Source organism: Hyposmocoma kahamanoa, unplaced genomic scaffold (assembly GCF_003589595.1).
Source record: "Hyposmocoma kahamanoa isolate Upper Pololo Valley unplaced genomic scaffold, ASM358959v1 173805, whole genome shotgun sequence".
In the NCBI taxonomy this organism is placed as follows: Eukaryota; Metazoa; Arthropoda; class Insecta; order Lepidoptera; family Cosmopterigidae; genus Hyposmocoma; species Hyposmocoma kahamanoa.
Genome location: NW_020653673.1, coordinates 1 through 12,922, shown reverse-complemented (window position 1 = coordinate 12,922; position 12,922 = coordinate 1). Strand labels below are relative to the sequence as shown.

The following is a 12,922-nucleotide window of genomic DNA, read 5'->3' as shown; positions in this document are numbered from 1 at the left end:
AATACCAAGAAGTTTTATGCAAATGCAAAATGTTAAGACTTAGATAGTGTCTTGGTTTTCAATAATTTTTGATAATTTTCCCGCACATCGATCTCCACTTCCTAGTACTACAAAATGACACTGAACTTAGTTGTGTATTGTAAATAACTTCTCGGAAATCTACATTGCGTACTCTTATCGAATGCGTCATCTTAGGCCAGGGTAACCTTTATTAAAAGGAAAAAACCAGCAGTGTCGCAGCACTGCCGAACACCCAGTTATTTATGTGTGCTGTAGTAGTGCAACGAGGCCATAGCTCAGGGTCGATGTTCAGGAGCAAACCGCTGATTTTCAATTACAACCTAGAGGGTGCCACGCATACGATAACCAGCTAGCTGACGCCATTTCCATATTGTATGAATTAAAGAAATAATAATTTCGAAACTAAATAAATACGGAAGATAATTTAAATGTAATATATGATAATAATTTTTCTTTAAGATTTGATTGAACTATGTTAATAATATAAGTAAGTTTAATTTAAGTTTCATTTTTATTTTCACTTTTCAGTTGTAATATTATGTCTGTTACTATTTTTCATTAAAAAAAAATACTATTCCTCTGACCATAAATTACATTTACATTAACGTACTGTGACGCTAGTGTAAGAATGTTAATTTATTTAAACTTATCTCTCAAAGACAGTCTGGGGCCCAGTTTGTAAATTCCACTAACTGCACGTTTCTGCTGGACAAATATTGTATTAATATCGGCGGCAGTACCCCAAAGCAAAATGGCGTATTTATTTTGGTACATTTACTTAAAAATTACTATCTTCCCAACCCTATGCGACTGCTATCCTTTTACAATTGTACCCACACAGCTTATGAATGAAAAAAAAACATAATTATAGTGATACCCAGTTGAGTATACATGAAAAATATAAAATGTTCAACATTAGGTAAATTTAAAAAAATAAACCCGTATTAGTACAATGGGTTGACCTACCGCGTGCCTTTTTTAATCTCTGCTACCACTGTGGGTTCGAAATGGGACTCGCACCTCTAAGGTTTTTGGGAATTTAAGTGCGAAATTTAATTTTGGAATTCTCCATGAGCTTTTCTTCTTCTAAGGTAAACATCGTGATGGAACCCCAACCCGCATTAAGCCAGCATGACGGAGTATGGCCTAAGCCTTCGCCTAAAAGCGGACCCGTGGCAGTGGGAACTATAAATGGGTTGATGATGATGAAATTTTACAATACAGTGCTTACAAAAATAAATAAGATTGTACTTCTAAATGTACCAAAATGTAAATTCTTTAAAAAATAACAACAATAAAATTATTAATACTACGGTGTTTTCTGAACAGAACCTTCGGGAGATACCATGGCCCATCATTTCTAGCGCAAAGGAACACTGCTGTGTTCCACACTGAAGGGTCACCACCGCCACCACCACGATATCGTGACCACTGTTACAGTTGACGAAGATTTTTAAGCCTTTGTATCGTGATTTTGATTATTTAAGACCAAAACATCTTCATCGGGTGAACCGTAACTATTCAGGCAAACTTTTCTAATAAAATCCTTAGTATAGTCATTTTAATACTACAAAATGTGCGAGTCCTATCTGAATATGGGATCGAAACAAGTCTTCTATCTAGATGCTGTCCAGTGGATTAAGATGGAGTGCGGCTGAGAATTTTAATATTATAAAGAATGTTATATATTACCGTTCAGAGACGTGGTATGTCAGACAGCTTAAATAGACGACATCTTAATTAACATGGTACATAGCTGTACCTACGTGCCTGATTGAAGGTTCATTTTTTACATAATCGAATTATTATTAGATAAACTAAATAAAAATCAGCGCTCTTATATGCTTAACTTATTTTTGTATTTACATAAGTACTTATACGATAATAAACACTATGTATTGTATACCGACGTGCGTAACAACTAAATAAATAATTAATAATTAATTGCCTTGCTAATATTTCCATTTAACTCCATTTTAAATTTATTGGTAATATTTTTCAGCGGCGCCTAGTGGTGTACATAAGAACTTTTATAAACCTTGGAACATAGACAAACAAGACACGCGACGCTACATAATACTTACACCCTCTGCTATGTGACGTATATTTCATAATAAATTTAAATTAGCGCCCTCTATCAACGACATTTAGAACATTTTTGACAACGAGCGTACTCTCTCTCGCATGCATTACAAAATAACGCCTCAACTAGTTCATATAATCTTTACTAGATGGCACTGTTCCTAAGCAATGCAAATCAACTAACCACTTAGTACTAATTTGTTTTCATAGATGGCAGCTGTAGTCTGCGTAGCAACTTTTTGGAAGATCGTGCAAAGCGTATTTGTATTTTAGAAATTAATTAATTGCCTTACCTAATACGGTAACCTTAAAAAAATAAATGCTTAGTTATAGAGTATACGTTCTGCCATACTGCCATAATCATTCAGCTTTAGGTATCCTTACCTACTACTCAGAGACACAAGAAATATTTTGTTTCATTTATCATGGTAATCATAACACTACAGCCTAATATAGTAAATATCTACTCGTATTATAAGGTATAACCGTTGATGTCGCCTATTCATAGATACTACCTATGCAACGCAACTAATCTCATAGAGAGCACATAGTGACACTTATAGAAGCATGTGTCGAAGGTATTCCAATTAAATTACACACGGGGATGCATCAAAGACATTCCGGCTATTGGTTTCCTTACCGACGGAGCGTGAATCTTTGAATTGGTCCTTTGGCAGCAATAATTTTTTGGGAATCTCATGTGGTAGTTAGTGATTGTGAGTGAAATTTATAAAGCAACATCAGCCTCGAAGTATATTTTAGGATTCATTCTAAATCGTTAAATTAATTTCTTAGGTAGGTACTTTAATATTAATTAATAGGTGCACATAACGACAGTTCACAGAAGGAGCTAAAGCTTTATTATCAAAATAGAGGTGTGGCAATCTACTTTTGATAAGCGTAAATAAATGTAAACCTATAAAGTCACCGAATGTTAAGTTTTGTTTACAATTTCTCTTATTACTGTGTATGTTTTTATTGGAGTAGATACTCAACCGTCCATAAAGTAAATATAGGAAAATATTTCTGTTTCATAAGATAAATTTCCCTCCAGCAAACACTGTGAAGTATTCTCGAGTCTTCGAGTGGCAGGAAACGAAATGAGCAGACCACTTAGACGCTGTAATAAACCACTTTTACATTCACTCAAAGATTTTTCATTTACTTTTCAAGCTGAGAGCGAAAAACGTTGAAGGTTTCCTGCAATATTTCGATTTGAGCACGATAATAATACATGCTGAGCTGAGTAGTACAATTATTCATCCTTCAAGGCAAGCTAATGCGGTCTAATCGACCATACTGTCAGATCTTAAATTATATTTTTTCCTCAATAGCTTCATTTACTGACATTTTTTCGCGGGAAATCATTAATCTTTACGGTGGCCATTTTGAAAGCTGCGCGCTGAGCTAAAAAAAATCAATTAAAAAAATTTTCTTTATTTAAACAATCTTAGCGCAATCAGTGCACTGAACTCCAATTCCCAATAAGTTCAAAAGAGGTCACATAGCAACGCGTTATTAAACGAACGGGCAGTCGCGAATACCAGCAAATGAAAAAAAAGACATTTCAAAATTATTAGAGAGAATTTTTCTACATTCGAACAAAAATCGTCATAGCAACAAAAATAACAATCGTGAAAAATTGAACGTTTGACGTGGACATCGTGTTTTTTGTCTAGAAAAAAATTGAATATTGGCAAAAATAAATGATGTTTTCCGATGAAGAAATAAAAGAAATACCGGAAAGCAGTTTCATGAGGCCGGGTGACGAGATAATAAGGTTCGATGGTCTTGAAAAACAAAAGTATACACGACCATGTTGATTGTTTCACGCTATTTTTTTGTTTAACAAATGCTAATTTATTATTTTATTGTTTTAGCATTCGTGAAGTGTGTCTTAGTGACAAGTTTGACAAAAAAGATTTGGGATTTACCGGCGAACCGCTGTTGTCGAATTCAGGGAGGAATGATGTATGTTAATTTGATTATACCTAATTTTATGTAGGTACTATCTAGAACGATGTTACGATTACAAATCTTTCTGTATTTGATAGTACTGTTCGTAACTTTGTGTCACACTACACCGTATCGTAAAAGATCAGGCGTATCATAAAAGATCAGGGTTCGAGTCCCGTGGGTTGCGAAGTTTGATTCGGGTGGTGATTTTTTTATATTGTGACTGATTTCATAGTTGAATAATTTTCAGGTTAATTTTCTCTACGTAATTTTGGTGGCAATTTTTATTATTCAAATATTCTAGAAAATATATGAAGAATGATTTAATATTCAAACGTGGGAACTTCAAATATTATTGAAATTGCTAAATAGTGTAACTCATAGATTTAGTATAAGTGCCCTACTAAATCTATTTAACAGTACGTTACCTATTTAACAGTATAATTTGAAATATATTTTCATGATTAATTTTTTTTTGCTAGGTTTTAAATGCAGTCATTTCAGATCTTCTTTATCATCTTTTAGATTTAGATCTTTAAACCCCTCTCCTAAGAAGTTGACAATTTGCAGTTGAGACCTTATTACACCAAGGGTGTGATAATACGTTTCATGTACAGATTAACAAATCCATCATCACTTGAAATGCGTAACAAGATAGAAGGATAGCAAAATACAAGTTCGGACTTGTGCAGACTCCTAATATAACCTGTTAGACGCGTTCCCATTATGTCGCAACGTTTTATTTATGATTTGAAGGTTGTCGCGTTTAACCTGTTTCTATATCACTGCTATCTGTCGTAACTGAGTCGTGGAAGTTTATTTTTTCGTTGAACGACTGTCATGTGTAACTGTTCCGAATAGACGAGAAGTGACGACAATTCAACGGTTCACGGCAGCCACCTTGTTGTTTACACGGCAGAATCGCTTGAAGCTGCGATTATCTGACATCACATTTTTTTCGTGACATCGTTCTAGCTCTTCCCAATGTCACGACCGTCTGTCGTCGTAACGTCAAAAAAGTGAAGGACAGTTAATCGTGTTGATTTATGTGTGAACAACTTTATTTAAATATACAAGTCACGACACTTTAAACTGCACGACTATCTGTTGTCACGTCATAATGAGAACCCTTACGGGTAGGATTTTTTCTATATACTTACTTACTTCGCTGGCCCGTGGCTGTCCCGGCCTCCGAAACGAGATGGTGCCACTTTCTTCGGTCCTGTGCAATCTCTCGCCAATTGATGGCTTGCAATTCGCGCAGGTCCGCCTCCACGACGTCGCTCCAGCTATGCCTGAGACCACCAACCGGTCTTCGTCCAATAAGTCGACCCAGATAGGCTCTCTTCACGTTCTGATCCTCACCCATCCATTCTAAATGGCCGAGGCAGCGAAGTCTGTGCGCTTTGGTTTCGCCAATGATGGGCCACGAGCTCTTTTATTTCAGCGTTAGTGTGGACTCTCCACCTACCGTTCTCCCTTCATCTTGAAAGTGGTAAATTCTAACTGGCATTGTTCGTGGTCATAGGAGGTACACGACAGAAGCCTCCCTGCACGATGTATCTGTAATTTCTTTCTTGCACGCCTGACGCACCTAGAGCAACAGTCAGCGTGTTCCCTACGCCGATGACAAATCCTGTCACCACGATGGCAAACATTATTTAAAAATGCCATCGATACATTGTCATTGTCTCGTATACAATTAAAAACAACTTTCAGCTTTTCCGTGACGGTTTCTTCCCTGATGGTCTGGAACCTCAGCAGGCGAGGTTCGCATGGACCGAAGAGGATGGCAACATCGCGTCTTTGGTCTCCGAACCGGGGTTTGGTACTACAGGTCAAACCACCTTCGGCAAGGACCTGGATGCCGCACTTAAGAACGAGATGAAGGTAGAATTATATTTTTGCTTGACTCATGATATTGAAGGTTGTTTCAACAAAAATAATTACTTCTTTATCATGCAAGAATATTCTTGATGGCAATAATCATACTATATAATGACATTATGATATATAAAGGACGATAAAAAAGTACGTTTCAAATTTCATGGGAGTCACTCTGTTTCAAAATTTTCCCATAGAAACTTACATGCAAATACCTAGATGTAAAATAATATTTTTATAAATACTTGAGTAGCAGCAAATCTCCTTGTGAAACAGTTCGTCCTGGGAAGGACTGCCATCACATTACCTAGTTCTGCCGTCAAGCAGTAATGTTGTCAACTTATGATTCAGGGTGGCAGAGCCCCTCAGATCTTTACGATTAAAAACTTTGAGTCGCCACTCGAAGCTTTTAATCGTAAAGATCTGATATAAGCAACTGTCACGGATAGGCGTGTCGCTTACCACCAGGCGCACGACTTGTTCGTCCCGTCCATTGGTCGATATCATAAAAAAATACTTTTTTATTCACAGCATGAAGCAGATACGTCAAGTGCTGTCTTTCAACCAACCAGTCGTAATGGGATGACGTTTACCAGGAAACCTTATGTAGAGCCTCACCTCGTTTCTTCTACATCTTCTGGACCAGGTACCATTACATTTTTTTTGCTTTCCCTTCTTTATAATAATAATAATAATGTGCCAGACAATCACACCCATTACCTGGTCTCAAACTAGGGAATTCCCTGTACCAGTGCAACGAAATTCACTCCTAGAACCAACGTATAAAGTTCACTTCTTTTCGGGATCGAATCTGGGACTTCCTCATTCGGCGCTCATAGTACAAACCGTTGGGCTATCGAGATTGTCGGTAAATAGTCGCCTAATATCGTCTCTAGTGCTTTTCAACTGCTGTTTTGCAGCTCGTTTGATTACACCCTTAAACCCAAGAATGTTTATATTTACACAGCAAATTTTGTGAAAATAAAACAAGATAGGACAATTCTTGTCACATAGCCTAAAATTAATATGTCACAAATGTTAATTGGTGTATCACCGTTTTATTGTCAAAATTGTAAGTCCCCTCATTCGGCTTACTTACATCTCAATATTTATTACTTTCGTAATAAAGGGCACGGATGTGTGCTTTCGTAGAAAACAGTACCTACGCACACTTCCATGGACAAGCTTTTTTATAATCAACCGTGGTATTTCAGATTTTATAATGTAAACAAAATATTTTCGTAACGGAGTTTCGTACAAAATATAGTTATTTTAAGGAAATCCTATCAAAACCACCAGTTTTCTGCATCTTTCTGCCTTACATTTTTCCCTGTATAATCAATCAAACTTTTTTCCCTGTATAATCAATCAAAGAAGTAGTTATTCTGCCACAGCATTAATTTTAATGTTTTCATCATTAGGTAAAACTAGTCAAGGAACATTTAAGGTGGACAAGACCGATCCACGCTCTCGATTCCACTACGTAAAATATGTAAAGAGACACGGGCGCACTGTCAAACTGTGGGAATGCGGTATATGTAAGTCTAAATAATCTCTTAGAATAAGTGTTTGTTTATTTATCTTTACTATACTTCTTATTTATCGAGTTCTGAGGTTTTGGCAATTGTTACACATAGGAACTTAAACTTTTTTCGGCTTTAAATCACGTATTTTTCAAATATACCAATGCTTCGGGCTGTTTTACAAATGTCATTGTCATGGCTGACGGAAAATTTAAAAAAAACACCTATACGAGATTTAGATCCAAAAAAATGGTATTATTTCCAATGTAGAGCTATTTCTTACTGTTAAAAAGGCTAAAGAGCTACCCTGCATTTGGAAAATATTACAACAACAACAACAAACAACGCATACACTTATTGCCCCGCACTAGGGAAGCCTTGTATCGCGGGCGCCATAGACACACACATAGGTAGACAACCACAAATTACACCCAAACTCAGGAGAGAAGTAAATGTAGGCCATACAAATATTTCTCCCGGCCCGGGAATCGAACCCGGAACCTCTGCATGGCAATCAAGCACGGTAACCGTTCGACCACCGAGGCTGTTACAGGATACAGGAGAGCGATTCAAAGTATTTTCTTTTTTAAATAAAAAATCATAACTAATTTTATTTGTTATGTGGAAAGTAGACTACTAGAAGGTTTCAGCTATCGACGATGAATACAAAATTATTTTGACATTATATTATTGACAAAATTTGTTCATACTCGACATAAATGCCACGTTAGACATCAGCTGGGATAAATAGCTCACCGCCACATTTTTACATAAATACGTTACGGATAAGGAAATAATACACATTTTAGTAGACCCTATAAAATACCTTACTAGTGGGATAAGTTAGACTCAGATTAAAACAAAAGGCATAACACAATTCCTACAGCATATCATGTTCGGGTGTTAGAAGTTGATATTATGTTGAAGTTGTTAACTGAAAAATGTTGCTATGAAATTTAACCATTTAGGTGCCTCGATAACTAATTTGTATTAGAATCCAAAGTGTCTGTCTAATACTAGGCTGCTTTAGTGTATAATAATAATAATAATAATAATAATAATAACGCTCACAATCAACATAGCCCCGCACTAGGGAAACCCTGTGTCGCGGGTGCCATGGACACACACATAGACAACCACAAATTACACCCAAACTCACGAGAGAAATAAATGTAGGCCATACAAGTATTTCTCCCGGCCCGCGAATCGAATCTGGGACCTCTGCGTGGCAGTCCGGCATGGTAACCGTTCGGCCACGGAGGCAGTTGTATGCTCTGCATCAAAAGGCATACACATATACTAATGTTAATCATCCTTAAATCTCTCTTTTGTCTACTGCAATAGGAGTTATTAGTATAAACTGCATAAGTCATAGTCATGGCTAAATGTGATCTCAGATTTGAGAAAATTGTCATTGCTGAAATTCAGCAATCTCATAATTATGCGGTAAATTTTCTGCAGATGAGACATTAAACTTAGGTGGTAACTTTACGCAACACTGGAAGAATTCAATATACTTTACTGGGGTATATCAAGCACTTTTGTTAAGAGCTCTCATACCAAAAAAGTTTTGACGTTGACTCCGCCCAAATTTGTGAAACAAATATATGCCTGAAGTTCGCGTGACATGCGACAGGAGATGTTGAATTTTGCGCATTAAAAGTACCAAATTCGTTTTAGCGGAATAAATCTAAAACTAAAGGGATTAAAATAAAATCCGTAGTGACAGTTGTCGATCATGCATAAATATAATTAATTATCTAATTTTTGTCCTAATAACCTGTAGCATTTCGAGGATAAATCGAAAAAATTTGAAAATTAGAGGTCATTTCGTGATTTTTACCTATCGAGGAAACTTTATTGTTTTATGTTTCTGATTAATGTCTATGCTTGAATATATCGTGTAGTTACTCATACAATATTTTATTTTTAACTTTAAAGTGGATATACCCCTCTAAAATCAAATCGAAGATTAGGAATTTTTCCTCTGCTCCCTCTTAAGGATAACTTCAATGAAACCCAGTTTTTTTTTACAGCTCACTCGTAATTTTTTTTCTGTAATTTTTAAGACGGTGTAGTTGCCATAAACTTTTTGAACCATCTACCGTTAGCGTCACCATCCCCAAATTTGTCAATTTTGGTGCATATTGCTTTAAACAGGTAGTCGCGAATTCCAACACCAATACACTCTGATGCGGCATCTGCCAACACACACCGATGAAAGGAACTTCCACTGTGACGCATGTGGCAAGAGCTTCCGCCAACTCTCCACTCTCAGCCAACATAGAGCTATACATTCTGCTGAACGCCCATATTCTTGTGAGGTAAACTGTATCACCATTACTTAATTAAAATGTAATTCTATTTAAATAACTTACAGGAAAACCTGACTTGGAGTACAGGAGATAGTTTCGAAAGAAAAAAAATGCAGTATTTAAGTGTTTTATTGAATGTAAGGATGTTTAACCACAATAATATTCAATTATTCTTTGTGAAATTACTCCACTAGTTTGTTATAATTATTAATACAAAGATCGACCACTTAGAATTCCTTGAATCCGGCTGGATTCGAACCAACCTCTTCTAGCAAACCATGCCAGACGCTATGCGAACTAAGCCACGAATCGAACCAGAGCGGACCTCACGAATTGTTCCATGTGCTTATTGTCGGTTGTATCTAGTTTTTAACGACTTTTTAGCCGTAGCGCCATCTATGAGGAATCTATGAAGAAATGTATGCAGTCTTTGTTTGAAAACAAAAAGAAATCACTATTAGTAACTCAGTGGCACTAACATCTACTTATAGGTGAAGTCCCTAAACTCATTACGTATCCTATCGTTTATTTTATCTAGGCCCAACATTATGAATGCTCTTTTCCATTCAGGTATGCAGCAAGACCTTCAACCGAGTATCCACTTTAATCTCCCATCGTAAAACCCATTCCGATGAGAAACCTTACAAGTGCCACATCTGTCCCAAAGGATTCCATCAGAAAGGTTACCCTTTGTTTTCCTTCCGAAATCCTTGACCTTCCTTTTTATCTCCATTAGAGTATAATTGTGCAGAAAAATCTGTAACTCTACCAGTATGCATACTGGCTAACTTTCCCTTTCAGGAAACTTACGCAATCATCTTTTCACTCACACTAACGAACGCCCATATCGTTGCAACATTTGCTTGAAAGGCTTCAACCAGCAATCGAACTTGGTCTGTCATAAAAACAAGGTACTTTTATAATGATTTACTGCTGATGCTTTATTGTTGTATCTTCAACAACTTTCATTTCACGGGAGATCTTTTTCAGGCACACCCTGATGATAACTGTCCTAATATACCAAGATCAAGATCAGCACCACGTTTAACGCGATCTGGTAATGAAGGACAACCAGATTCTACCAGGTAAGAACACCAGTACTTATACTTATTGGAGTTGGGTATCTGATTTTAGCAAGCGCTATCTTCGTCTTCATCATTCCATCTTCCTTTATCATCGTGTGACATTATGGACAAACGAGAGCCTAGCTCTAATAATAATAAAACGATTCCCTCTAAACTTTTATGTGTAAAGTAAAAATTATCATTTTCAGACCACCAGTAGATCATTGCGAAGTTTCCTCCTCAGTTGGTCCCTACCTTCCTTCAGTAGAAGGACCATCAACGTCCAATTGGTCAAAACCAACCCCTTGGGAACTACCAAAACCTTACCCCGAATCTAGAGATATATGGAACAACGAAAATCCCTGGGGTTCTGGCGTTATAGTGGATCCTATAAAAACGTATCACATGGGAGTTGCTTTGGCTACTAAACAGACGCCGTTCGCTTTGCTAAAACCGGATAATGGAGCTCCTGTATTGGTTAAAGTCGTTGATACTAGTCTACCCGGTGGGAAACAGGTTAGTGTCGTTAATTATCATGAACACCAGCTTTTGTAATAGGTAGAACTTATTGATAAACATGAAAGTGGGTTTTAGTAACTGAAATTAATCCTTTTGTTATATAGATGTTAGTACCAGCAACAGCTGAAGATTTACGTGATGGGGGAAAAATAGTAGTAAATAACGAGGAAAGTTCGTCTCCAGAGGTAAAATATGAGGTACGATTATGATGTATCCTTTTCATTGGAATACTAATAAAGAAGAAACAATACAGGATATTTCAGAAATTCTCGATTAATAGAAGCCGTTCCTGGAGGTGTATTCAGAACCTTACGATAACTCAGTAGTCGACCGATTCGATTTGATATCGTAAGGTTTCTTTTCATTTTTATTCACAACAACCGAATCGAACGGCAAACTGTCGTATTCGACAATGACGTCACACCCGTACGATTACTAGAACTTCTTGACCGGCAATGACTACAAATGTTATTCAGAACACAGTTATTGAATGAAAGTTACCGAACATCCTATTGCTACTCCTATATATATCTATATATCCTCTTACTATTTTAAATTAAGTTTGGATTTTGTTAAATTTTATGAATTATTTTAATGCGAGACTAATTCATTCCTACATTTCAGGCCTTTAAAGTCTTAAAAATGTATATAAAACGATTTTCATTTTCCTTATAATCTATTTCACCGACTAACTCCGTAAACGCTCTTGGATAACGATATTGTATCCGAATCCGAATTAAACATTAACTTGAATGTTCTGAATAGCTTGAAAAGCGCCCTTCGATTCGAGAACGATATCCAATCGACCGATTCAGTTAAAATATCGAAGAGTTCTGAATCGGGGTCCAGAAGCGAGATACATTAGAATTTATCAGTTGTCACATGTATTGTACGGTGAGGCGTGATGGTTGTTCTTTGAATAACAATATTCATAACATTTAATTTCAGCACGTAGTTGAAGGTGCAGGACCAGAAATCGGAGGTGCCGTCCAAATAAGAGTGCCAGTCGTGGCCACTGTAGTCCCGAAGATCAGACCTAGTGGTAGATTGCAGCTAGTCGTTGAAGAACCTCACCATGCTTACCATACTGCTTTGTCTTCTGATGGTAAGTTTTGACGAATAATACTATGTATCAAAGAAAGTAATCTATTTGGAACTTACTTTTGAAATCATATAACTCTCAATTATTTTAATAATACTTTATTGTTGAAAACCATACATAGGAAACATGACAATACCGGTAACTAACTCAGCGTAAAACTATATAATAGCCTCAGCAGTTTGCTGGTTATCAAAATTCACTTGGTATGTTTTAGCTGCTGGTGGCATAGTTGTTGACACTTTTTTAAATTTGAGATTTAAAATTATAAATTGAAACCTTGTCCTAGTTGTAAATGTGGAACCGTGCACCAGTACAGAGAAGATCCTTCCGCCGGGTGTTCCTCACTCTGACCCGCCACGCCGCGTTGAACCCTGCAATACATACGATGAAGATAATATAAGACCAGGTAAGAACTATGACTGTGGCATGAATTCAGGCTATAGAATCTTTGTATAT

The 12,922-nt window shown here is 36.7% G+C and overlaps 1 protein-coding gene across 1 annotated transcript; it reads left to right on the top strand.

The window, feature by feature from the left end:
• Positions 1-3,857: 3,857 nt before the first annotated feature.
• On the top strand, positions 3,858-12,872 carry LOC113225787 (zinc finger and SCAN domain-containing protein 12-like; the record flags this gene model as incomplete). The annotated part of the gene is made up of 13 exons (XM_026458191.1): positions 3,858-3,883; positions 3,984-4,074; positions 5,779-5,949; positions 6,475-6,589; positions 7,365-7,481; positions 9,627-9,790; positions 10,352-10,463; positions 10,583-10,692; positions 10,772-10,866; positions 11,055-11,361; positions 11,469-11,561; positions 12,313-12,469; positions 12,753-12,872. Coding segments are annotated over exons 1-13 (1,678 nt in total), but the record flags the coding sequence as incomplete, so codon positions are not given.
• Positions 12,873-12,922: the final 50 nt, after the last annotated feature.